This window comes from Oncorhynchus tshawytscha, linkage group LG22, assembly GCF_018296145.1.
Source record: "Oncorhynchus tshawytscha isolate Ot180627B linkage group LG22, Otsh_v2.0, whole genome shotgun sequence".
Classification (NCBI taxonomy): Eukaryota; Metazoa; Chordata; class Actinopteri; order Salmoniformes; family Salmonidae; genus Oncorhynchus; species Oncorhynchus tshawytscha.
In genome coordinates, this window is record NC_056450.1 from 13,048,158 (window position 1) to 13,073,916 (window position 25,759).

A 25,759-nucleotide genomic window follows, 5' to 3' on the forward strand; every position below is an offset into this window, starting at 1 on the left:
AACGCAGCGTGAGCAGGATTATCAGCAGCACCCGGCCTACAGAGGAATGAGTGTGATTACAATCAGAGCCCACTGAGTCCATGAGGCAAATGTTAATGGCCTGCTAAATGATCTCAGTGAAGGCATGCTAACCCAAAATAATAGAGGGTGTTACTGTCGCCCCAGAACACCCTGCCTGCATCCCTGCATGGAGGAGTGCAAATGCTCAATTACCTTGTCTCAGGGAAATGATTTGTCCTGTCCCAGTTTTGGAGTGATGTAAATGACTTTAAGTGCACTTTGCAGGGGTCACCATTACAATAATGATGATTGCAGCTACACATATATTCAGCTATAGCTTCTTCTTCTTCTTCAGAGTGTGGGTTGTGTTTAGCCAGGGCTATTCATCAAATACAGCATAGAACGCAGAGCGAGCGAATCCATCTAACTACAACCCCTTCAGTTCCATCTATTCACTTTCATCACAGACACGTGTATCTGGACATACAGTCAATCGACCAGGGTTGCTTGTTCTTTCTCTCTCTCTCTCTCTTTCTCACTCTCTCTTTGTCTCTTGTTCTTCCTCTCTCTCTTTCTCACGCTCACTTTGTCTCTCGTTCTTCCTCTCTCTCTCACTCTCCCTTGGGTTGTAAAGGGATTTGTACTAAGAGCCAGCCACCAGCAGGTGTCACTGATGGCCTCTATGGTTCAGAGGGCAGCGCTGACTCTATAGGTTGGTGAAGCAGAGTTCAGTGACCTCAGTCACATCACAGCAGAGCGGGCCAACTGTCACTCAACACCAGACGACACAGGCCGACACCTGGCTCTGAACCGGCTCTACAGCTGAAAGACAGTAGTTACTCAAAAGTGCCACATACACGTCCACGAATACAGTAGGCTAGTTTATGTAGCCTTTCATTCATGGTTCACAGGCTGTCATAAACCATTCCACCAATTGCTTTGTAACTGATGGCCGATGCACCTCTGACTCGAATGCGTGTTATAATTTGTGTCACTGGGAGAAGAGGTTACTGAGGGTAACAGTAGGCTTTATAGTCAGCCAATGAGCAGCCAGGTAGACGGACTAAACAGTAGAAAGGGAGACGAGGGTTGAGAGGTGAACGGGTGATGCTTGTGTTTGTGGTCGTGTGGTGAATACTCACATGTTGTGTAGGACACACCAGCCACAGTGGGGGTCACCGGAGCTCAGGCACTCTCCACACGTCCCGTACTGATCACATGACTCTATAGGCACCTGGGTCACCTGAAAGAAGCGCAGAGGGACAAACAGCAGAGTTACCATACAGTTACTATCTTGAGTTACATCACGAGTCAGACGTGACATGGAAACCCGCTGTGAATCAGACAATGAGGCCTGTACATCATCTACAGTGGAAACGGAAATACTCCCGTTTTGCATTCACTGCATACTGTTATCCCATAAAAACAAGGCCGGAGCGAATGGAATGGATTTAATGTTGTTGCCACCGTTCCACTCACTCACCCTCCAGCCATTACCACGTTGCTGTCCTCCCCAATGAAGGCGTCACCAACCTATTTTAACCAGTAACCGAATCATCAAATCGAGTGTTATTTGTCACATGCGCCGAATACAACAGGTATTACAGTGAAACCTTACAGTACAACCTTACAGTGAAATGCTTACTTACAAGCCCTTAACCAGTGTGACAAGGGGCGAGTTCATTGTGCATCGACCAGGAGCCCGGAGCTCTACTTCTTTACGTCATTTGTCAACTACTACGTTAAACTGCCTACTATTTGGGATAATTAACATTCATAGTTATGCCGCCATATCGTAGCGAGTGTTTCTGGGAAAATAACTGGCCAATGTTTCAAATGACGATGAAAAAACAACATTACATCTCTATTTTGACTGCCTGTTCGCATCTTGCTTGTGTTTCATATGTTTACCTAAATAGCTGTAACTCAGCTGCTAAGAAGAACGTGAGATCTCTAGACTGCCGTTGTATCGCTTATGTTTGCAACAGACAACGGTTTATCAAAACATGACTCACTCAACTGTAAACCATGAACACAAGGGGTCAAGGGGTCAAACTCCGTTGACCTCCCTCGCCAAACATGACCACTTGACTTAAATTGCTCTATTTCCATGCCTGGCCATGTCTTGGTGTGTTTGGTAATGGTATTCATTGGAGCCGCGACCCAGGTCGGTCAATAGGGGAGTCAGGTAGCCTAGTGGTTAGAGAGTTGGGCCATTAACCGAAAGGTTGCTGGATTGAATCCCCGAGCTGATAAGGTCGGATTCCCCCGGTAGGCCGTCACTGTAAAAAAACATGTTCTTAACTGACTTGTCTTAGTTAAATAAAGGTTAAACACCAAATAGCTGTGATCGATGCTCTCTCCAATCTCTGTAAAGTGCCATGGGAGTTCCAACATGGTATGGTTCCACCACTAAATGTGGCACTTTAGCTAGACCTGCTTTACTAATGCATTCTAATTACTGGCTTTGGGAATCAAAACCCCCAGTAGAACATCTAAGTGAAGGCATGTGGAAACCTCACTTTACTAGGCTACTGGCTCCATATAGCCAGTTCAGTATTCACACACACACACACACACACACACACACACACACACACACACACTCAGTCTGCTGTAACGACAGCCCTGCTCCAGGTGGTGAAAAGCACACATCTGCGCCACGTAGTGTCACGTCCCTTCAGTGCGGTCCACGGGCTGAGGATAGCTAGCTCTTCTGCCACATGCCTCTCCCTCTACCTTTTCTGAGGCTACCACCACACGGCATCTTTCACTCTGCCTTTCAGTGCTCCGTCTGCCAGCTGGGAGGTCTGTATGTCTGTCTTTTCACCTCAGGCCCAAAGGACAGCTCCAGCTCCACTCACACCTGCAACTCACCCCCAGTCCACAAAGACCACATACTGTAGAGCATATCGCCACACAACAGGCGGACACACACAGAGAGAATGTTGAGACACGGGGTGAATGCAGAGAAGCTGCTAGCTTTACAGCCAGAGTAAGTAAACAAAATGAAAGTCACTACCAACATGGCTTTACAGCCAGAGTAAGTAAACAAAATGAAAGTCACTACCAACATGGCTTTACAGCCAGAGTAAGTAAACAACATGAAAGTCACTACCAACATGGCTTTACAGCCAGAGTAAGTAAACAAAATGAAAGTCACTACCAACATGGCTTTACAGCCAGAGTAAGTAAACAACATGAAAGTCACTACCAACATGGCTTTACAGCCAGAGTAAGTAAACAAAATGAAAGTCACTACCAACATGGCTTTACAGCCAGAGTAAGTAAACAAAATGAAAGTCACTACCAACATGGCTTTACAGCCAGAGTAAGTAAACAACATGAAAGTCACTACCAACATGGCTTTACAGCCAGAGTAAGTAAACAACATGAAAGTCACTACCAACATGGATGCACGCATTATCCTTCCAACACTATCTTTCCAACTACAGTATCTTCTATTCCCAAGAATCAAACATAGCAGATCAACGCTCTCTGACAGACAAGGCCAACCTCTCTCTATTCAGCCCTGTCTCATTCTGTCTCTCTGTTCAGATTGATGGCCGGTGTGAGACTGGGGGCCCACTGGGAGGGAGGGGCAGAGTAACACCCCATTTTGGTGCTTTTAAGAGGCTGTCTTCCCCAAACACAGTCCTGGTATATGGCTTTATCACCCTGGGATGGTTTAGAGGCTGGGGCGGGGTTAGGAGGCAGGGGCTGGGACCCTATAGCTACCCACCTGTCCCCTAGCTCTGTAGTGAGGCCCCCAGCACACAAAGGGAGCCATTGACACGTAAGTCGGGGCGTCAATAGCGGCTGTACTGTGTGAAGGGGTCTCCACACTCACTCCTGTTACATTAACCCCCCCACCCCACACACACACACACAGGAGCTCAGATGGGCAGGACGTGTGGATGTGGAGTGGGGGGGTGGGGTGATCTAGGACAAACAGGTGGCAGGCTGTAATGAGTTTCACACAGCACAGGGGGCTGTACACATCAGTAACACCACCCCCCACACAGCACAGCACAGTCTGACCACTAATACACACACACACAAACACCAGGAGAGAAGAGGAGTGGAGGAGAATGGGGAGAAAGAAGAGGAGAAGACACAAATAAATACATGGTTATTGTTCTACTAAGTCATACTCTGGTATTAGAGTATGACGGTACACTCACAGCTCCAACCGTATCATGTGTGTCGGTGTCATCTATCAAAATAGTTTTCTCCCCACAAAACTCTATACTTTCGCTGACTGAGGCAGATCCATTTCTAAGCCATAAAAAGTTAAAATGTGGATACAGCTGTCCGGCCAGGGGGAGGGAGGCCCTAATAACGGAATAGCATCACCAGCCAAGGCGGTGTCAGAGACGATACTAAAAGATACAAAGAGAGAAACAAAGGCCGACACACAAAACAGGCATAAATAGAGATATTTAGACAGAGAGACAGAGAGAGAACATTGATTTGTTGTCCAGTGTGGGTCTGTACAGTGAAGGTGAGAATGACAGAGGGTGCAGGGGTGGAGAGATGAGGAGGGAAGGGTGGAGAGGGGGCTCAGAGCAGAGCAGCTGTTAGCCAGCTCAGCACACGCTGCAGTCACTCAACACAGCAGGACAGACAGCACAATGAGGCCTGTCCTCCCGTCCAGAAGAGAGGACAGCCGAGGGACTGTGTGTGTGTGTGTGTGTGAGTGAGAGTGTTTGTCTGTGTGTGTATGCTCACTCCACCCAGTGGACATGTTTTGAAGGATGACAAAGACAAAGAACGATAATGTACTGTACGGTATTTGATCTAATATCCCTTCAATGTTGTTTTTCTCCTGTTTCCCCCCACAACAACTCTGTAAGACGAAGCCGGTGGCACATTACAATAAACAACGACGGGTAGCGTTATATGATAAATGAATTGTATCGTTCTTCTAAGTGAATAGTAATGTAGTCTAAGCTCTATAAGAGGAACCCGGCAAGTGGGCAGGTAATTAGAGAGGAGGGGCAGGTTACAGCCCAGACACACACAGGCAGCAACGCAAAACTGTCATTCACACTTACATGACTAGGAATGTATTTTGTATGGGTTGTGAATGTTTAATGAGCTCTTTACGCAGGGAACCCTTCAAAATAAAGCATTATCTTATTTCCTTCACACCTTTAAATGTGAAGGTTTACATCCATGCTGTTGGGGACACCTTCATTTTGTTTCCAATGTTTGCTGGCTACAGTATGTAAGTAAATTGATGTTTTTTTTTTTTTTTTAATTTTTAAATGTGTATATACAGTATCAGTCAAACACTTGGAAACACCTACTCATTCAAGGGTTTTTCTTTATTTTTACTATTTTCTACATTGTAGAAAACTATGAAATAACACATATGGAATCATGTAGTAACCAAAAAAGTGTTAAACACTTTAGCCACCCTTTGCCTTGATGACAGCCTTGCACGCTCTTGGCATTCTCTCAACCAGCTTCACTTGGAATGCTTTTCCAACAGTGTTGAAGAAGTTCCCACAACAGCTAATCAAATGGCTACCCAGACTATTTGCATTTTCTGATTGACTGACCTTCACGTCTTAAAGTAATGATGGGCTGTCATTTCTCTTTGCCATAATATGGACACATTAAGAACTAAAGAAATTCCACAAATTAACAAGGCACACCTGTTAATTGAAATTCATTCCAGGTGACTACCTCATGAAGCTGGTTGAGAGAATGCCAAGAGTGTTTAAGGCAAAGTTTGGCTACTTTTTTGGTTACCACATGATTTCATATTTGTTATTTCATAGTTTTAATGTCTTCACTATTATTCTACAATGAGAAAATAGTAAAAATAAAGAAAACCCTGTAATGAGTAGGTGTGTCTAAACATTTGACTGGTACTGAATATGCATATTATATTTTTTTCTTTAAAACAACAATACAATACAGACAGTACAAATAGCCACTCCCACTGTGGCTTCTCTGGTCAGAGGGTGCGCTCCCACAGTGGGTGCTCTGGTCAGAGGGTGCGCTCCCACATTGGGTGCTCTGGTCAGAGGGCGCGCTCCCACAGTGGGTGCTCTGGTCAGAGGGTGCGCTCCCACAGTGGGTGCTCTGGTCAGAGGGTGCGCTCCCACAGTGGGTACTCTGGTCAGAGGGTGCGCTCCCACAGTGGGTGCTCTGGTCAGAGGGTGCGCTCCCACAGTGGGTGCTCTGGTCAGAGGGTGCGCTCCCACAGTGGGTGCTCTGGTCAGAGGGTGCGCTCGCCCCCACCTGCCCGAGTTTCACAGCATGAAACTACCCATAACTACCAAGACCAGCACACACATCCCTCACAGCATGAAACTACCCATAACTACCAAGACCAGCACACACATCCCTCACAGCATGAAACTACCCATAACTACCAAGACCAGCACACACACCCCTCACAGCATGAAACTACCCATAACTACCAGGACCAGCACACACACACACACACACACACACACACACACACACACACACACACACACACACCCTTCACAGCATGAAACTACCCATAACTACCAAGACCAGCACACACATCCCTCACAGCATGAAACTACCCATAACTACCAAGACCAGCACACACACCGCTCACAGCATGAAACTACCCATAACTACCAGGACCAACACACACACCCCTCACAGCATGAAACTACCCATAACTACCTGGACCAAAAAACACACACACACACACACACACACACACACACACACACACACACACACACACACACACACACACACACACACACACACACACACACACACACACACACACACACACACACACACACCCCTCACAGCATGAAACTACCCATAACTACCAGGACCAACACACACACCCCTCACAGCATGAAACTACCCATAACTACCTGGACCAAAACACACACAACACACACACACACACACACACACACACACCCCTCACAGCATGAAACTACCCATAACTACCAGGACCAGCACACACACCGCTCACAGCATGAAACTACCCATAACTACCAGGACCAACATTCACACACCTCACAGCATGAAACTACCCATAACCACCAGGACCAGCACACACACCGCTCACAGCATGAAGCCAAACCACAAAACATAAATAATGAAAAGCAAAACATTCAATAGTCCCATCCCCACCCTCACCCCTGATTCGAGGATCTCAATAATCCAATCTCCACCCTCACCCCTGATTGGAGGACCTCAAACATTTACGCTGCAAATTTGTGTATATACTTATTTCAACACTCATCTTTTTCACCCTTCAGACAGCCACAGATCAACACATCTTTCCCAGTAAGTCATCATTCTACCATTTCCTCTCACAATACATCCCTCATTCTCTCCCATAGTGTCTCACTGGGGACTTGAACCTCCCCATCTGCAACAAATCTGACCAAATGTCCCCAAAAATAAACATTTTACCCAAGAGCACAATTATATTTCCTACTGACTGACTGTGGTCCTTCAAATCCCCCAACAATACAGTTCACGGAGTTGGTGAGGGCTGCATTTGGGCTGGTTGGTTGGTTGGTTGAGAGAAATAGAAAGAGAGAGAGAGAATAAGAGAGAGCAAGAGAGAGAAAGAAATGGCAGGGGAGAGTGAGGGGGAAAGAAATGGCAGGGGAGAGTGAGGGGGCAAGAAATGGCAGGGGAGAGTGAGGGGGAAAGAAATGGCAGGGGAGAGTGAGGGGGAAAGAAATAGCAGGGGAGAGTGAGGGGGAAAGAAATAGCAGGGGAGAGTGAGGGGGAAAGTAAAAGAGAAGTGGCTGAGCAGACAGAGCTGTCAGAACAGAACGAAGGAGAGAGAGAATGCAAGAGAGATGGAGATATGAAAAGAGAGCACATAGGGACAGATCATCAGCACCGTCAGAGAAAGACTGATATGTCGGCTCAGAGAAACCGCACGCACGCACACACACCAGGGTTTCCGTTAGCCGGTAATAGCTGGCTTTCGGCCGATAAATTAATCAAATTGCCGCTGGCCAATTGTCCAGAAGAAGAAAAAATCCCACAGAGAAATAATGGCTTTTACTTATGGAAATACCAGTCGATTTAAATACATTTAACTGGTCATGCTAATCGGTCTATAGGTTAATTAAATTGCTGCGTGTGTACAGTATATCTGTTAAGCATCTTATTTATCACACACGTACAGCATACAGATAGAGAGCCTTAGCGGAGAATCTGTCCGCATACAGCAGCTACAACATATCAAACATCAAATGCATAGGCAACGGAAGTCAGGCTTCTTTAGCGCGTTTACACACCACTTCGCAATGAGCTGGAGGCCGTATGCATTTTGAAAACACATACTTCATTGTTTTGAAACCTGAAACCTACATATTGTAATGAAACAGGCAGGGAGCAGGTCTCGAACCCTCGACCTCCTAGGCCGAAGTCCAGCGCGCCGCAAAAGCATGCTAATGCGGCAGATGCGATTTCCGCGCTTATAAACCCAGGGTCGTTACAATATTATGAGGCATGTCTTACCTTGCTTCAAAGTAGCCTAGCCGAAATCAGACCATATCTGCCTTTGTCCAGTAGCCAAAGGCACAATCTTGGTCATGTTAGCAACCCATGCTAGTTGTTTCATATTAGATCTCCCCTACTTGTTCAATTTCAATCTGATTTTTTCTTCTCTGTCACATGAAACCCGTTTTCCCGCTAATTGCATTATGGAACAAACATTTGCGTGTAGCCTACTGCCTTGTGCGCATTGCTGCGCTTATAATGTGAAGAAATAATACGTAGTTGATCAACGTTTTAACCTAACCGTTCTGATCTGTTGCATCAGACTCATTGCTTTTTAACGTTTGTTATGTAGCCTAGGACTACTGCTTGTATGGATTTGGGATCTATCGTCTATGGGATCTATAGGCCATTTCTTTCTCGACGAGCTGACCAATAGAATAGGTCAACTTTTCTGCAATGGGGGATAGTAGATTGACATAGGTGGCCTAGTGGTTGGAGCGTTGGACTAGTAACCGAAAGGTTGCAAAATCATATCCCCGAGGTGACAAGGTAAAAATCTGTCGTCCTGCCGAGGCAGTTAACCCACTATTCCTAGGACGCCATTGAAAATAAGAATGTGTTCTTAACTGACTTGCCTAGTTAAATAAAGGTTTAAAAAAATGAAATAAATAGCTAACAAGTGATTTTGTTGCTCGTTACTCATCTTGTTGGCTGAGGAAAAGTTCATGTAAAAAGTTATATGTCCAAAGTGCTCATCAGAATTTGGTAAGTGGATGCACTAATCGAGTTATACACCCAATGCATATCAGTCTGGTACATTTCTCAAATGTCCAATATCTTAAATAGCTGCTGGTCAAGTGTTCTGCGCCACATTTTCGTAACAGAAACACTGACGCGCACACTCACACACACACACACACACACACACACACACACACACACACACACACACACACACACACACACACACACACACACACACACACGGGAAAGAGGTTACTGCTCTTTGGACCAGCACACAGCAGAGAATTACAATATATGAGCATTAGAAAGCAGGCCGATTCCTCTAAGCTGGTTCTGTACGTGTGTGATAAACGGTCATTCTGAACGGTCATTTCATTCTAACCCTCTATTGGCCATGCTGTCCTGAGACCCAGCTATGCACACGGCACCTCTATGATGGATGGAGGGAGAGGAGAAAGGGAAAAAGGAGATACAAGGATAGAAAATGTGTGTGAGTGAAGCCAGATGTGTTCCAGTATTCAGAAACCCACCGTTGCTGTCGCCAGGAATGCAGAGAGGAAGCAATTCCAACAGCCGTTACCAAGGCAACAGGCCTGGAACCCCCCCTCTATCCACAGAGTGGTAAACAGCTGGCACCTCTGGGACAGCCTGCCACCTACACCCTTACACCCCTCAACCCCCATCCATGTTTTATGCGAGCTGCCAGCCCACCACGTCACTGGAATGAGACACATCGATCATCCACCATCCACACACTTCGCTTTCAGAAAGAGAGAGCGGGAGGGGGAGAGAGAGGAGGAGAGAAAGGAAATGAGGGAGGGAGAAAAGAACCATTCTAAATGGGGAAACAATCTACTATTGACCAGTCCATGGCTGGTGACCCTGTATATCCCAACTCCCCATCCACCAGCCTTAACCCTGCCTGTTCCCCGTCACCCCCCTCTGTAATCTGGTCTGCTAAACCCACGGAGACACTCCATAAGGCCAGGGGCCACTTCTACTACATCCCGCTGCCCACACACACTCCCACAAATCCACTCTCTCCTTCTGACATTCACCACACTGACCACTCTCTTAGCTCTGAGACCACCACAGGGACCATATACAATATACAGCCTCTCTCTCTCTCTCTCTCTCTCTCTCTCCTCAGAAGTAAAGAGAGGGAGTATGCTGGAGACAATCCGATAGGGTCTTAGTTGACGTGCCCATTGGCAAATATGTCAAAGATAGTACACATACATGCATACATACTGCATGTCAGAGGTACTATATATATCTACATACTGCATGTCAGAGGTACTATATATGTCTACATACTGCATGTCAGAGGTACTATATATGTCTACATACTGCATGTCAGAGGTACTATATATGTCTACATACTGCATGTCAGAGGTACTATATATGTCTACATACTGCATGTCAGAGGTACTATATATGTCTACAGACTGCATGTCAGAGGTACTATATATGTCTACATACTGCATGTCAGAGGTACTATATATGTCTACATACTGCATGTCAGAGGTACTATATATGTCTACATACTGCATGTCAGAGGTACTATATATGTCTACATACTGCATGTCAGAGGTACTATATATGTCTACATACTGCATGTCAGAGGTACTATATATGTCTACATACTGCATGTCAGAGGTACTATATATGTCTACATACTGCATGTCAGAGGTACTATATATGTCTACATACTGCATGTCAGAGGTACTATATATGTCTACATACTGCATGTCAGAGGTACTATATAGTCTACATCCTTTATGCATTACATGCCAGAGAGTAGGATGTATTTTCTGTGTACTGTAATTTCTTTTGTAGACTCTTGAATATCAGATTAGGGACAGCTGTAGCTCTGTTGGAAGTGAAGAGTTCTGAGGAGAGGTGAGGAGACCGTAGATTTTCCCCTCCTCTCCTCTCTCCATGAGGTGTGATGACATAGAGCGGCTCCTGTCCTCCACAGAGATGTTAGTTGTGTTGGTTTAATGGAGTTGGGCTGAGCCCGTTGATTTGGTTCAATTGAACCATCTAGAGCAGGGGTGTGGATCTCATTTTGCCCTGGGGGCCGCATTCGGTCTTCATCGAGGACCAGAGGGCCACACTGAAAATTGCTAACATTTCCTTGCTGTCAAAATGTTTTTTAAAAATGGTCCTCTATCGATCGTTTCTTGCATTTGATACGCTCTCTGACTGTCTAGTGATTATTATCGGGAAGTGTATGTATGTCAGTCCATTGACACTGTAACAGTATAACTTTAGACCGTACCCTCGCCCATACCCGGGTGCGAACCAGGGACCCTCTGCACACATCAACAACAGTCACCCACGAAGCATCGTTACCCATCGCTCCACAAAAGCCGCAGCCTTTGCAGAGCAAGGGGAACCACTACTTCAAGGTCTTAGAGCAAGTGACGTCACCGATTGAAACGCTATTTAGCGCGCACCACCGCTAACTAGCTAGCCGTTTCACATCCGTTACACTTGCACAGTGATTATTAGCAAGCTGGACAGTCCAGAAACTGTATGAATGAATGTCCATCATCTCTACACGGTTTTGATTTGGTTTTAGTCATTTTGAAGTATATTGAGTTCATATACGTTTATTTTCTTTACTCAAACCAGTCGCAGGCCGGATTGGTCCACCTCGCGTGCCGTATGTTTGACACCCCTGATTTAGACACTACAGAGCCACAAGGCCCGTGGGTTTACAGAAGTACGAGCGCACGTACACATGTCAATACACACATGCACGGATATAAACACAAACACACGGACACGAGCGCACGGGACCCACACACACACAAACACACGGACACGAGCTCACGGGACCCACACACACACAAACACACGGACACGGACACGGGGACGGACACACGGGACCCACACACACACAAACACACGGACACGGACAAGCGCACGGGACCCACACACACACAAACACACGGGCACGGCACGACCCAAACACACACAAACACACGGGACGAGCGCACGGGACCCACAACACGGACACGGCACACGGGGGACCCACACACACACAAACACACGGACACGGACACGAGCGCACGGGGACCCAAACACACACAAACACATGGCCACGGACACGAGCGCACGGGACCCCCACACAAACACACAAACACACGGACACGGACACGAGCGCACGGGGACCCAAACACACACAAACACACGGACACGGACACGAGCGCACACACCAAACACACGGACACGGGCGCACGGGGGACCCACACACACACAACACACGGACACGGGACCCACACACACACAAACACACGGACACGGACACGACAGCGCACGGGACCCACACACACACAAACACACGGACACGAGCGCACGGGACCCACACACACACAAACACACGGACACGGACAAGCGCACGGGGACCCACACACACACAAACACACGGGACACGGACACGAGCGCACGGGGACCCACACACACACAAACACACGGACACGGACACGAGCGCACGGGGACCCACACACACACAAACACACGGACACGGACACGAGCGCACGGGGACCCACACACACACAAACACACGGACACACTAACTAACAAGAATACGCTCTGACAGAGCAGCTCTGCCAGTTCAGAGGAAAATAAAACAAGAAAAATAGAGGAGGAGAGGAGATTGTGCCCCCTGGCACACATGGGTCCTGTGACATCATAGCAGTGTGAAAGTAGGCCACAGCGGGCACGGTGCCACCATTGCTGCCCGGCCAAGCAGAGCCAATGAGCTCCAACTACCCACTATCCCTCCTGAGGAGTCAGTCAGCATGCCACTCTGCCACCCCTTTTACCCCAGACTAGGCCTCTCTAACCCTGTTCCTGGGGAGCTGCCCTCCTGTTGGTTTTAACTACAACCCCAGTTGTAACTGACCTGATTCAGCTTATCAACCAGCTAATTATTAGAATCAGGTGCGCTATATTAGGGTTGGAGTGAAAACCTCCAGGACGGTAGCTCTCCAGGAACAGGGTTGGAGAGACCCTGGTTGGAGAGACAGTGCCAGCCCCAGCCTGCCACCCCTGACCCCAGATAGACAGTACTAAAGCCCCAGGCTGCCCATCCTCCCTTCTTCACACTGTGGATGTCTCTGGCATCAGAAAGAGCCAACAGACTGACAGACAGGAGAAAGGAGAGGTGAGGAGAGGAGGCCTGCCGAGAGGGGAGGCCTGCCGTGTGGCATCTGATGACCGCCGTTTGAACCCAGTTGGTCTGAATAATGCTAATTATGAGTTTACATAACCAAGGTACTCTGTTCTGTGGGTGAAGGATGGGTCCCGGGCTCTCAGGGGCCCTGGGATGCGGGGGGACGGGGGTGTTCTGCCGGTCACGGGGACAACAACCAAACTTGGGAACGAGGGAAAGTTTTAGCGGTTGGAATAGTAGAGAAAGATTGGAAGTTGACTTAGTAGCAATGCAAATATCACGGTACAGCTATATGGACACTCAATCATAATGGTACTTTTTAATTGTAAGTTTACAAACATATATTATGATAAACAGAATTGAAACTTGTATCTCATTATGGTAATTGGTGAAATAAGTATAACCAGTAATAATTGTAATGGCACATGCCTGGGCAACTCCCGTCCTTGGGGGCCTGATTGGTGTCACACCTCCCCAATCTTACTCCATTTGCACACACTGTACATAGATTTTTCTATTGTGTTATTGACTGTACCTTTGTTTATCCCATGTGGAACTCTGTGCCTACTCTGTGAACTCTGTGAACCCTCTGAACTCTGTGCCTACCTGGTTAAATAAAGGTGAAATAAATCAAATATATATATATATTTTAAATATGTTATTGGACCATAAACAGATTTGGCTAATTAACGTATACGGTCCAAATAATGATTATCCACGCTTGTTTGAAAATATATATAATAATGAATCAAACCTACAAGCAATACAAGACTCTATTATTATGTGGGAAGATGTTTAAAAATGTTTTAAACACCTCGTAAAGGTATTTAACACTAGAAACTATCACCCTCATGCACTTAAGGAAACTCATACATGTGTTTCAGCATGTGTTCCCTGGACTGGTTGCCAACTGCATAGATTAATGACAAACTGTAGCAGTGGGTTCAATGTGGCTCTCGGGGTGGGGGGTAGGGGGAGTTCTACCTGGAACCAAGAGGGTTCTATCTGGAACCAAAAAGTGTTCTCCTATGGGGACAGCCGAGGAAACCTTTTGGAACCCATATTTCTAAGTGTGTAGGGGAGGGCAGAGGGAGAGTTAAGGGAGGACAGAGGGGAGATGGGGGGGGGGTAGGGGAGGGCAGAGAGGAGATGTGGGGGGAGGGCAGAAGGAGATGTAGGGGAGGGCAGAGAGGAGATGTAGGGGAGGACAGAGTGCAGATGTAGGGGAGGGCAGGGGACAGGTAAGGGCAGAGAGGAGATGTAGGGGAGGGCAGGGAGAGAGGTAGGGGAGGGCAGAGAGGAGATGTAGGGGAGGGAAGGGAAGGGGTAGGGGAAATAGGAGATGTAGGGGAGGGCAGGTAATAAGTAGGGGAGAGTTATGGCATGGGGGAGAGGTAGGGGAGGGCAGAGGGAGAGTTAGGGGAGGGCAGAGAGGAGATGTAGGGGAGGGCAGGGGGAGAAGTACATAGAGAGTTAGGGGAGGGCAGGGGAGAGGTAGGGGAGGGCAGTGGAAGTTAGGGGAGGGCAGAGACTCTGAGAGATGAAGGGGAGGGCACCTGGGGAATAAAGGGAAAGAAATCAGATGTAGGGGAGGGCATAGGGAGAGTTAGGGGAGGGCAGAAAGGAGATGTTGGGGAATTAAGGTAGGGGAGGTCCAAATAGGGGAGATTAGGGGAGGGCAGGTTTGAAAATAGGGGATATAAGAAGGAATCAAGGGGAGGGCAGATAGGAGATGTAGGGGAGGGCAGGGGAGAGGTAGGGGAGGGAAGAGAGGAGATTAGGGGAGGGAGAGGTATTTGGAGATGTAGGGGAGGGCAGGGGATGAGGTAGGGGAAGCAGATGGAGATGTTCCATAAAGGTGAAAGACAAACTGTGGGAGGGCAGAGTGGAGAGGTAGGGGATGACAGGGGGAGAAGTGGGGGAGAGGTCGGGGGGAGGGCAGGGGGGAGGTAGGGGACCAAGAGGGGAGGGGAGGGCAGGAGAGATGTAGGGGAGGGCAGAGACCTTTGGGAGATGTAAGGGGAGGGCAGGGGAGAGTTAGGGGAGGGCAGAGAGGAGATGTAGGGGGAGGGCAGGTTGAGAGGTAGGGGAGGGCAGAGAGGAGATGTAGGGGAGGGCAGGGAGAGATGTAGGGGAGGGCAGAGAGGAGATGTAGGGGAGGGCAGAGGAGATGTAGGGGAGGGCAGGGGAGAGGTAGGGGAGGGCAGAGAGGAGATGTAGGGGAGGGCAGGGGGAGAGGTAGGGGAGGGCAGAGAGGAGATGTAGGGGAGGGGAGGGGAGAGGTAGGGGAGGGCTGTGTGGAGATGTAGGGGAGGGCAGGGGGAGAGGTAGGGGAGGGCAGAGAAGATGTAGGGGAGGGCAGGGGAGAGGTAGGGGAGGGCAGAGAGAAGATGTAGGGGAGGGCAGGAGAGGTAGGGGAGGGCTGAGTGGAGATGTAGGGAGGGCAGAGTGGAGATGTAGGGGAGGGAGGGAGAGTAGAGGAGGGCAGTGTGGAGATGTAGGGAGGGCAGGGGGAGAGGTAGGGGAGGGCAGAGTGGAGATGTAGGGGGAGGGCAGAGTGGAGAGGTAGGGGAGGGCAGTGGGAGAAGTAGGGGAGAGGTAGGGGGGCAGAGAGGAGAGGAGATGTAGGGGAGGGCAGGGGAGAGGTAGGGAGGGCAGTGGGAGATGTAGGGGAGGGCAGGGGGAGAGGTAGGGGAGGGCAGAGGAGATGTAGGGAGGGCAGAGTGGAGAGGTAGGGGAGGGCAGGGGGAGAAGTAGGGGAGAGGTAGGGGAGGGCAGAGGGGAGATGTAGGGGAGGGCAGGGGGAGTTAGGGGAGGGCAGAGAGGAGATGTAGGGGAGGGGGGAGGGCAGAGAGGAGATGTAGGGGAGGGCAGGGGGAGAGGTAGGGGAGGGCAGAGAGGAGATGTAGGGGAGGGCAGGGAGAGAGGTAGGGGAGGGCAGAGAGGAGATGTAGGGGAGGGCATGGGGAGAGGTAGGGGAGGGCAGAGAGGAGATGTAGGGGAGGGCAGGGGAGGAGAGGTAGGGGAGGGCTGTGTGGAGATGTAGGGAGGGCAGGGAGAGTTAGGGGAAGGGCAGAGTGGAGATGTAGGGGAGGGCAGAGTGGAGATGTAGGGGGAGGGCAGGGGGAGAGGTAGGGAAGGGCAGAGTGGAGATGTAGGGGAGGCTGGGGGAGATGTAGGGGAGGGCAGTGGGAGATGTAGGGGAGGGCAGGGGGAGATGTAGGGGAGGGCAGTGTGGAGAGGTAGGGGGGAGCAGAGGGGAGATGTAGGGAGGGCAGAGGAGATGTAGGGGAGGGCAGAGGGAGAGGTAGGGGAGGGCAGAGGGAGAGGTAGGGGGGGAGAGGAGAAGTAGGGGGAGGGGAGGGCAGGGGAGAGTTAGGGGAGGGCAGAGGGGAGATGATGTAGGGGGAGGGCAGAGTGAGATGTAGGGGAGGGCAGAGAGGAGATGTAGGGGAGGGCAGGGGAGAGTTAGGGGAGGGCAGAGAGGAGATGTAGGGGAGGGCAGAGGAGATGTAGGGGAGGGCAGGGTGGAGGTAGGGGAGGGCAGAGAGGAGATGTAGGGGAGGGCAGGGAGAGAGGTAGGGGAGGGCAGAGAGGAGATGTAGGGGAGGGCAGAGAGGAGATGTAGGGGAGGGGAGGGGGAGAGGTAGGGGAGGGCAGAGAGGAGATGTAGGGGAGGGCAGGGGAGAGGTAGGGGGGGAGGGCAGAGAGGAGATGTAGGGGAGGGAGGGGAGAGGTAGGGGAGGGCTGTGTGGAGATGTAGGGGAGGGCAGGGGAGAGTTAGGGGAAGGCAGAGTGGAGATGTAGGGGAGGGCAGAGTGGAGATGTAGGGGAGGGCAGGGGAGATGTAGGGAGGCAGCAGTGGAGAGGTAGGGGCAGAGCAGAGGGAGATGTAGGGAGGGCAGAGTGGAGATGTAGGGGAGGGCAGAGGGAGAGGTAGTGCAGAGGTAGGGGAGGGCAGGGGGAGAGGTAGGGGAGGGCAGAGAGGAGATGTAGGGGAGGGCAGGGGAGAGGTAGGGGGAGGGGGAAGGGGGGAGATGTAGGGGAGGGCAGAGGGAGATGTAGGGGAGGGCAGAGGGAGATAGGGGGAGATGTAGGGGAGGGCAGAGTGGAGATGTAGGGGAGGGCAGAGGGAGAGGTAGGGGAGGGCAGAGAGGAGATGTAGGGGAGGGCAGGGGGAGAGGTAGGGGGGAGGGCAGAGAGGAGATGTAGGGGAGGGCAGAGGGAGAGGTAGGGGGGGAGGGAAGGGGGAGAAGTAGGGGGGGAGGGCAGGGGAGAGGTAGGGAGGGCAGAGGGGGAGTTAGGGAGGGCAGAGGAGATGTAGGGGAGGGCAGGGGAGAGTTAGGGGAGGGCAGAGAGAGGAGATGTAGGGGAGGGCAGGGGAGAGGTAGGGAGGCAGAGAGGAGATGTAGGGGAGGGCAGGGGAGAGAGGTAGGGGAGGGCAGAGAGGAGATGTAGGGAGGGCAGGGGGAGAGGTAGGGGAGGGCAGAGAGGAGATGTAGGGGAGGGCAGGGGGAGGAGAGGTAGGGGAGGGCAGAGTGGAGATGTAGGGGAGGGCAGGGAGAGTTAGGGAGGGCAGAGTGGAGATGTAGGGGGAGGGCAGAGTGGAGATGTAGGGGAGGGCAGGGGGAGAGGTAGGGGAGGGCAGAGTGGAGATGTAGGGGAGGCAGGGGAGATGTAGGGAGGGCAGGGGAGATGTAGGGGAGGGCAGGGGAGATGTAGGGGAGGGCAGGGAGAGGTAGGGGAGGGCAGATGAGGAGATGTAGGAGGGCAGGGGAGAGGTAGGGAGGGCTGGTAGGGGAGATGTAGGGGAGGGCAGGGGGAGAGTTAGGGGAGAGCAGAGAGGGAGATGTAGGGGAGGGCAGGTGAGAGGTAGGGGAGGGCAGGAGGAGATGTAGGGGGGGAGGGAGGGAGAGAGGTAGGGGGGCAGCAGAGGGGGAGTAGGGGAGGGCAGAGAGGAGATGTAGGGGAGGGCAGGAGGAGGTAGGGGAGGGCAGGGGAGAGGTAGGGGAGGGCAGAGAGGAGATGTAGGGGAGGGCAGGGGAGAGGTAGGGAGGGCAGAGAGGAGATGTAGGGAGGGCAGGGGGAGAGGTAGGGGAGGGCAGAGAGGAGATGTAGGGGAGGGCAGGGGGAGAGGTAGGGGAGGGCAGAGAGGAGATGTAGGGGAGGGCAGGGGAGAGGAGATGTGTGGAGATGTAGGGGAGGGCAGGGGAGAGGTAGGGGAGGGCAGAGAGGAGATGTAGGGGAGGGCAGAGTGGAGATGTAGGGGGGAGGGGAGATGTAGGGAGATGGAGAGGTAGGGGCAGAGCAGAGTGGAGATGTAGGGGAGGGCAGAGGGGAGATGTAGGGGAGGGCAGAGGTAGGGGAGGGCAGAGGTAGGGGAGGGAGATGTAGGGGAGGGCAGAGTGGAGAGGTAGGGGAGGGAGGGGAGAGTAGGGGAGATGTAGGTAGGAGAGGGCAGAGAGGAGATGTAGGGGAGGGAGGGGAGAGGAGAGGTAGAGGAGGGCTGTGTGGAGATGTAGGGGAGGGCAGGGGAGAGTTAGGGGAGGGCAGAGTGGAGATGTAGGGGAGGGCAGAGTGGAGAGGTAGGGAGGGCAGGGGAGAAGTAGGGGAGAGGTAGGAGACAGAGAGGGGGGGAGATGTAGGGAGGACAGGGGAGGTAGGGGAGGGCAGGGGAGATGTAGGGGAGGGCAGGGGGAGAGGTAGGGGAGAGCAGAGTGGAGATGTAGGGGGGGCAGAGTGGAGAGGGGGGAGGGAAGGGGGGGAGCAGAGTAGGGAGAGGTAGGGAGGGAGGGGCAGAGGTAGGGGAGGGCAGAGGGGAGAGTTAGGGAGGGCAGAGAGGAGATGTAGGGGAGGGCAGGAGGAGATTAGGGAGGGCAGAGAGGAGATGTAGGGGAGGGCAGTGAGAGGTAGGGGAGGGCAGAGAGGAGATGTAGGGAGGGCGGGGAGAGAGGTAGGGGAGGGCAGAGAGGAGATGTAGGGGAGGGCAGGGGGAGAGGTAGGGGGAGGGCAGAGAGGAGATGTAGGGGAGGGCAGGGGAGAGGAGAGGTAGGGGAGGGCTGTGTGGAGATGTAGGGGAGGGCAGGGGAGAGTTAGGGAAGGGCAGAGTGGAGATGTAGGAGAGGGCAGAGTGGAGATGTAGGGGAGGGCAGGGGAGAGGTAGGGAAGGGCAGAGTGGAGATGTAGGGGAGAGCTGGGGGAGATGTAGGGGAGGGCAGCAGTGGAGATGTAGGGGAGGGCAGGGGGAGATGTAGGGAGGGCAGTGTGGAGAGGTAGGGGAGAGCAGAGTGGAGATGTAGGGGAGGGCAGAGTTGAGATGTAGGCGAGGGCAGAGGGAGAGGTAGGGGAGGGCAGAGGTAGAGGTAGGGGGAGAGGTAGGGGAGGGCAGCGGGAGAGTTAGGGGAGGCAGAGAGGAGATGTAGGGGAGGGCAGGGTGAGAGGTAGGGGAGGGCAGAGAGGAGATGTAGGGGAGGGCAGGGAGAGAGGTAGGGGAGGGCAGAGAGGAAATGTAGGGGAGGGCAGAGAGGAGATGTAGGGGAGGGCAGGGTGAGAGGTAGGGGAGGGCAGAGAGGAGATGTAGGGGAGGGCAGGGAGAGGTAGGGGAGGGCAGAGAGGAGATGTAGGGGAGGGCTGAGAGGAGATGTAGGGGAGGGAGGGGGAGAGGTAGGGGAGGGCAGAGAGGAGATGTAGGGGAGGGCAGGGGGAGAGGTAGGGGAGGGCAGAGAGGAGATGTAGGGGAGGGCAGGGGAGGGAGAGGTAGGGGGAGGGCTGTGTGGAGATGTAGGGGAGGGCAGGGGGAGAGTTAGGGAAGGGCAGAGTGGAGATGTAGGAGGGAGGGCAGAGTGGAGATGTAGGGGAGGGCAGGGGGAGATGTAGGGGAGGGCAGTGTGGAGAGGTAGGGGCAGAGCAGAGTGGAGATGTAGGGGAGGGCAGAGTGGAGATGTAGGGGAGGGCAGAGGGAGAGGTAGGTGCAGAGGTAGGGGAGGGCAGAGGGGGGAGAGGTAGGGAGGGCAGAGTGGAGATGTAGGGGAGGGCAGAGGGAGAGGTAGGGGGAGAGGTAGGGGAGGGCAGGGGGAGAGGTAGGGGAGGGCAGAGTGGAGATGTAGGGGAGGGCAGAGAGGGAGGGAGAGGTAGGGGAGGGCAGGGGAGAGGTAGGGGGAGAGGCAGTGGAGATGTAGGGGAGGGCAGAGGGAGGTAGGGGAGATGTAGGGGAGGGCAGAGTGGAGATGTAGGGGAGGGCAGAGGGGAGGTAGGGGGAGAGGAGGGGAGGGCAGGGGGAGAGCAGAGTGGAGATGTAGGGGAGGGCAGGGGAGAGGGAGAGGTAGGGGAGGGCAGAGGGAGAGGCAGGGGAGAGGTAGGGGAGGGCAGAGTGGAGATGTAGGGGAGGGCATGGGAGAGGAGGGGAGGGCAGAGGGAGATGAGGGTAGGGGCGAGGTAGGTGGAGAGGTAGGGGAGGGCAGGGGGAGAAGTAGGGGAGGGCAGAGTGGAGATGTAGGAGAGGGCAGGGGGAGAGGTAGGGGAGGGCAGGGGGAGAGCTAGGGAGGGCAGAGTGGAGATGTAGGGTAGGGGAGAGGTAGGTGGAGAGGTAGGGGGAGGGCAGGGGGAGAGGTAGGGGGAGAGGCAGGGAGGGCAGAGTTGAGATGTAGGGGAGGGCAGAGTGGAGAGGCAGGGGAGGGCAGAGTGGAGAGGGCAGGGGGGGAGAGGTAGGGGAGGGCAGAGTGGAGATGTAGGGGAGGGTAGGGGGAGAGGTAGGTGGAGAGGTAGGGAGGGCAAGGGAGAGGTAGGGGAGGGCAGAGTGGAGATGTAAGGGAGGGCAGAGTGGAGATGTAGGGGGAGGGTAGGGGGAGAGGTAGGGGAGGGCAGAGAGGAGATGTAGGGGAGGGCAGGGGGAGAGGTAGGGGAGGGTAGAGAGGAGATGTAGGGGAGGGCAGGGGAGAGGTAGGGGAGGGCAGTGTGGAGATGTAGGGGAGGGCAGGGGGAGAGTTAGGGAAGGCCAGAGTGGAGATGTAGGAGAGGGCAGAGTGGAGATGTAGGGGAGGGCAGAGTGGAGATGTAGGGGAGAGCCGGGGGAGATGTAGGGAGGGCAGGTGGAGATGTAGGGGAGGGCAGTGTGGAGAGGTAGGGGGAGAGCAGAGTGGAGATGTAGGGGAGGGCAGAGGGAGAGGTAGGGGGAGAGGTAGGGGAGGGCAGGGGGAGAGGTAGGGGAGGGCAGAGTGGAGATGTAGGGGAGGGCAGAGTGGAGATGTAGGGGAGGGTAGGGGAGAGGTAGGTGGAGAGGTAGGGGAGGGCAAGGGGAGAGGTAGGGGGAGGGCAGAGTGGAGATGTAGGGGAGGGCAGAGTGGAGATGTAGGGGAGGGTAGGGGGAGAGGTAGGGAGGGCAGAGAGGAGATGTAGGGGAGGGCAGGGGGAGAGGTAGGGGAGGGTAGAGAGGAGATGTAGGGGAGGGCAGGGAGAGGTAGGGGCGGGCTGTGTGGAGATGTAGGGGAGGGCAGGGGAGAGTTAGGGAAGGCCAGAGTGGAGATGTAGGAGAGGGCAGAGTGGAGATGTAGGGAGGGCAGAGTGGAGATGTAGGGGAGAGCCGGGGAGATGTAGGGGAGGGCAGGGGGAGATGTAGGGAGGGCAGTGTGGAGAGGTAGGGGGAGAGCAGAGTGGAGATGTAGGGGAGGGCAGAGGGAGAGGTAGGGGGAGAGGTAGGGGAGGGCAGGGGGAGAGGTAGGGAGGGCAGAGTGGAGATGTAGGGGAGGGCAGAGTGGAGATGTAGGGGGGTAGGGGGAGAGGTAGGTGGAGAGGTAGGGGAGGGCAAGGGGAGAGGTAGGGGGAGGGCAGAGTAGAGATGTAGGGGAGGGCAGAGTGGAGATGTAGGGGAGGGGAGGGCAGAGTTGAGATGTAGGGGGTAGGGGGGAGGGCAGAGCGGAGATCTAGGTGAGGGCAGAATGGAGAGGGCAGGGGGAGAGGTAGGGGAGGGCGAGGGGAGAGGTAGGGGAAGAGGTAGGGAGGGCAGGTGAGAGGTAGGGGAAGAGGTAGGGGAGGGCAGGGGGAGAGGTAGGGGAAGAGGTAGGGAGGGCAGGGGGAGGGCAGGGGAGAGGTAGGGGAAGAGGTAGGGGAGGGCAGGTGATAGGTAGGGGAGGGCAGGGGAGAGGTAGGGGAAGAGGTAGGGGAGGGCAGGGGGAGAGGTAGGGGGAGAGGGAAGCACCATCTGTGTCAGAGAGCATGGTGAAGACCACTGTGCAGCGAGGCCCACAGGCACACACATACGCACACACACGTAAATACTCAATAACCTCTCTGACAACCCCACTACTGAAACAGACACCCCCTTGGAGACAAAGCAGAGAAAAACAGACATGTTTGCTCACCAAAAACAATATATTGTTTTGTGTGCACAACTGCACATCCAGTCCTCTTTCTCTCTCTACCTCTCTCTCTCTACCTCTCTCTCTCTCTACCTCTCTCTCTCTACCTCTCTCTCTACCTCTCTCTCTCTACCTCTCTCTCTTTACCTCTCTCTCTTTACCTCTCTCTCCCCCCACCTCTCTCTCTTTACCTCTCTCTGTTTACCTCTCTCTCTCTCTCTCTCTCTCTCTCTACCTTTCTCTCTACCTCTCTCTCTTTACCTATCTCTCTTTACCTCTCTCTCTCTACCTCTCTCTCTACCTCTCTCTCTCTTTACCTCTCTCTCTTTACCTCTCTCTACCTCTCTCTCTACCTCTCTTGTCTCATCATAACGCTACACACTGAAAAACGCTGATGTACAAACACATTGATTTACTCACGCGGTAATGGGTTCTAAATAATGCAACACAGGGGTTTGAACAGGTTCAGAGAACAGAACTGAAAACCGGAAAATAATGTAATTATTCAAGGAACAGAAACGGAACAGGAACGAAAGCGATCCATACTGTTCCGGAAAATAACTGTCATTTTAACAGCATGGGAACCGGTTAATAACGGTCTTTTACGTTCCAGGCATTTTTTTCTAGTCACCCCCAAAAAACAACACAAAACACCTATGCAAAGCCCTCAGTCTGTCACTCAGAAACATATTCTAGTTTCTGCCTGCCAGCTGAAAGTCTTTGCCAGTGTGTGTAGATGTTTAGGCTACTTGCCCGTCCCCCTTTGGAAGCATTGGTTACTGACTGTGCTGACGTTACCATAGGTTACTGACTGTACCATAGGTTACTGACTGTGCTGACGTTACCATAGGTTACTGACTGTACCATAGGTTACTGACTGTGCTGACGTTACCATAGGTTACTGACTGTACCATAGGTTACTGACTCTACTGATGTTACCATAGGTTACTGACGTTACCATAGGTTACTGACTGTACCATAGGTTACTGACTGTGCTGATGTTACCATAGGTTACTGACTGTACCATAGGTTACTGACTCTACTGATGTTACCATAGGTTACTGACTGTGCTGACGTTACCATAGGTTACTGACTGTGCTGACGTTACCATAGGTTACTGACTGTACTGATGTTACCATAGGTTACTGACTGTACTGACTGTACCATAGGTTACTGACTGTGCTGACGTTACCATAGGTTACTGACTGTACCATAGGTTACTGACTCTACTGATGTTACCATAGGTTACTGACGTTACCTAGGTTACTGACTGTACCATAGGTTACTGACTGTGCTGACGTTACCATAGGTTACTGACTGTACTGATGTTACCATAGGTTACTGACTGTACTGACGTTACCATAGGTTACTGACTGTACTGACGTTACCATAGGTTACTGACTGTACTGACGTTACCATAGGTTACTGACTCTACTGACGTTACCATAGGTTACTGACTCTACTGACGTTACCATAGGTTACTGACTCTACTGACGTTACCATAGGTTACTGACTGTACTGATGTCACTATAGGTTACTGACTGTACTGACGTTACCATAGGTTACTGACTACTGACGTTACGCACACGCTTCAGAAGATAGGCAGAGAGGTTTTTATTTAGCTACAGAAGAATTGATGAACTTGTTCAGTGTTAGTTAAGGATCGGGCCTAGTTATCACATATCACTTTGGATTTATTAACTACAAAAAGGTAAGATGTGTTTTTAATTCTGGTGCCACTCTGCAAACAAAATGTTGTTAGCTAGCTAGCTTAAAGGACATCGAAAACTCCTCCACAGAAGCCGCTCCTACTCGGTATAATTCTACACCCTAATTTGGATAATGCATGTCATAACAAGATGCCCAGGGCTTCCCCACCTGCACAATTTCAGTCAAATCTTGTGCCATAGGCTGCATGTAAACAACTAGCTTGCCTGCTCTATCCGCACTGATTGGTGAAGTAATTTAATGAGCTATACTGAACACAAATATAAACGCAACATGTGACAACTTCAACTATTTTACTAAGTTACAATTCATATAAGGAAATCAGTCAATTGAAATAAAATTCATTAGGCCCTAATCTATGGATTTCACATGACTGGGCAGGGGCACAGCCATGGGTTGGCCTGGGAGGGCATAGGCCCACCCCCATGGGAGCCAGGCACACCCACTGGGGAGCCAGGTCAGCCAATCAGAATGCATTTTTTCTCCAACAAAAGGGCTTTATTACAGACAGAAATACTCCTCAGTTTCATCAGCTGTCTGGGTGGCTGGTCTTAGACGATCCAGCAGGAGAAAAAGGCCTGATGTGGAGGCCCTGGGCTGGCGTGGATACACGTATCTGCGAGTTGTGAGGCCAGCTGGATGTACTGCTAAATTCTCTAAAGCAACGTTGGAGGTGGCTTATGGTAGAGAAATAAACATTAAATTCTCTGCCAACAACTCTGGTGGACATTCGTGCAGTCAGCCTGCCAATTGCACACTCCCTCAAAACTTGAGACATCTGTGGCATAGTGTTGTGTAACAAAGCCTTTTATTGTCCCCAGCACAAGGCGCACATGTGCAATGATCATGCTGTTTAATCAGCTTCTTGATATGCCATACCTGTCAGGTGGCTGGATTATCTGGCAAAGAGAAATGCTCACTAGCAGGGATGTAAACAACATTTGAGAGAAATAAGCTTTTTGTGCATATGGAACATTTCTGGGATCTTTTATTTCAGCTCATGAAACAACACTTTAAATGTTGCGTTAACATTTTTGTTCAGTATAAATGTACAAAACAGGTTAAAAAAGGAACAGAAAATAACAATATGAACCGGTACTTTTCTGTGGTCCGAACTGGTTCAGAACTTTATTTAGCTGGTAGGAACTGTGGAACGGAACAAAAAAGATAAAAGTTTTGTTGAGAAGTTTTTAAAAAACAATTTACAAATAATTTAGGTTCCAACCAGATGCAACATGAACCAGCAGCAGAATCATGTATTTGCGGT

General features: G+C 51.7%; 1 protein-coding gene across 1 annotated transcript in view; it reads right to left on the bottom strand.

Annotated features, from left to right (window-relative positions):
- LOC112221520 (plexin-A2-like) overlaps positions 1-25,759 on the bottom strand; it is a 314,405-nt gene that overhangs the window by 121,294 nt on the left and 167,352 nt on the right. The window contains exon 5 of the mRNA XM_042303787.1: positions 1,143-1,243. Coding sequence (XP_042159721.1) covers positions 1,143-1,243 — 101 coding nt within the window. The remainder of the gene's footprint in view (positions 1-1,142; positions 1,244-25,759) is intronic.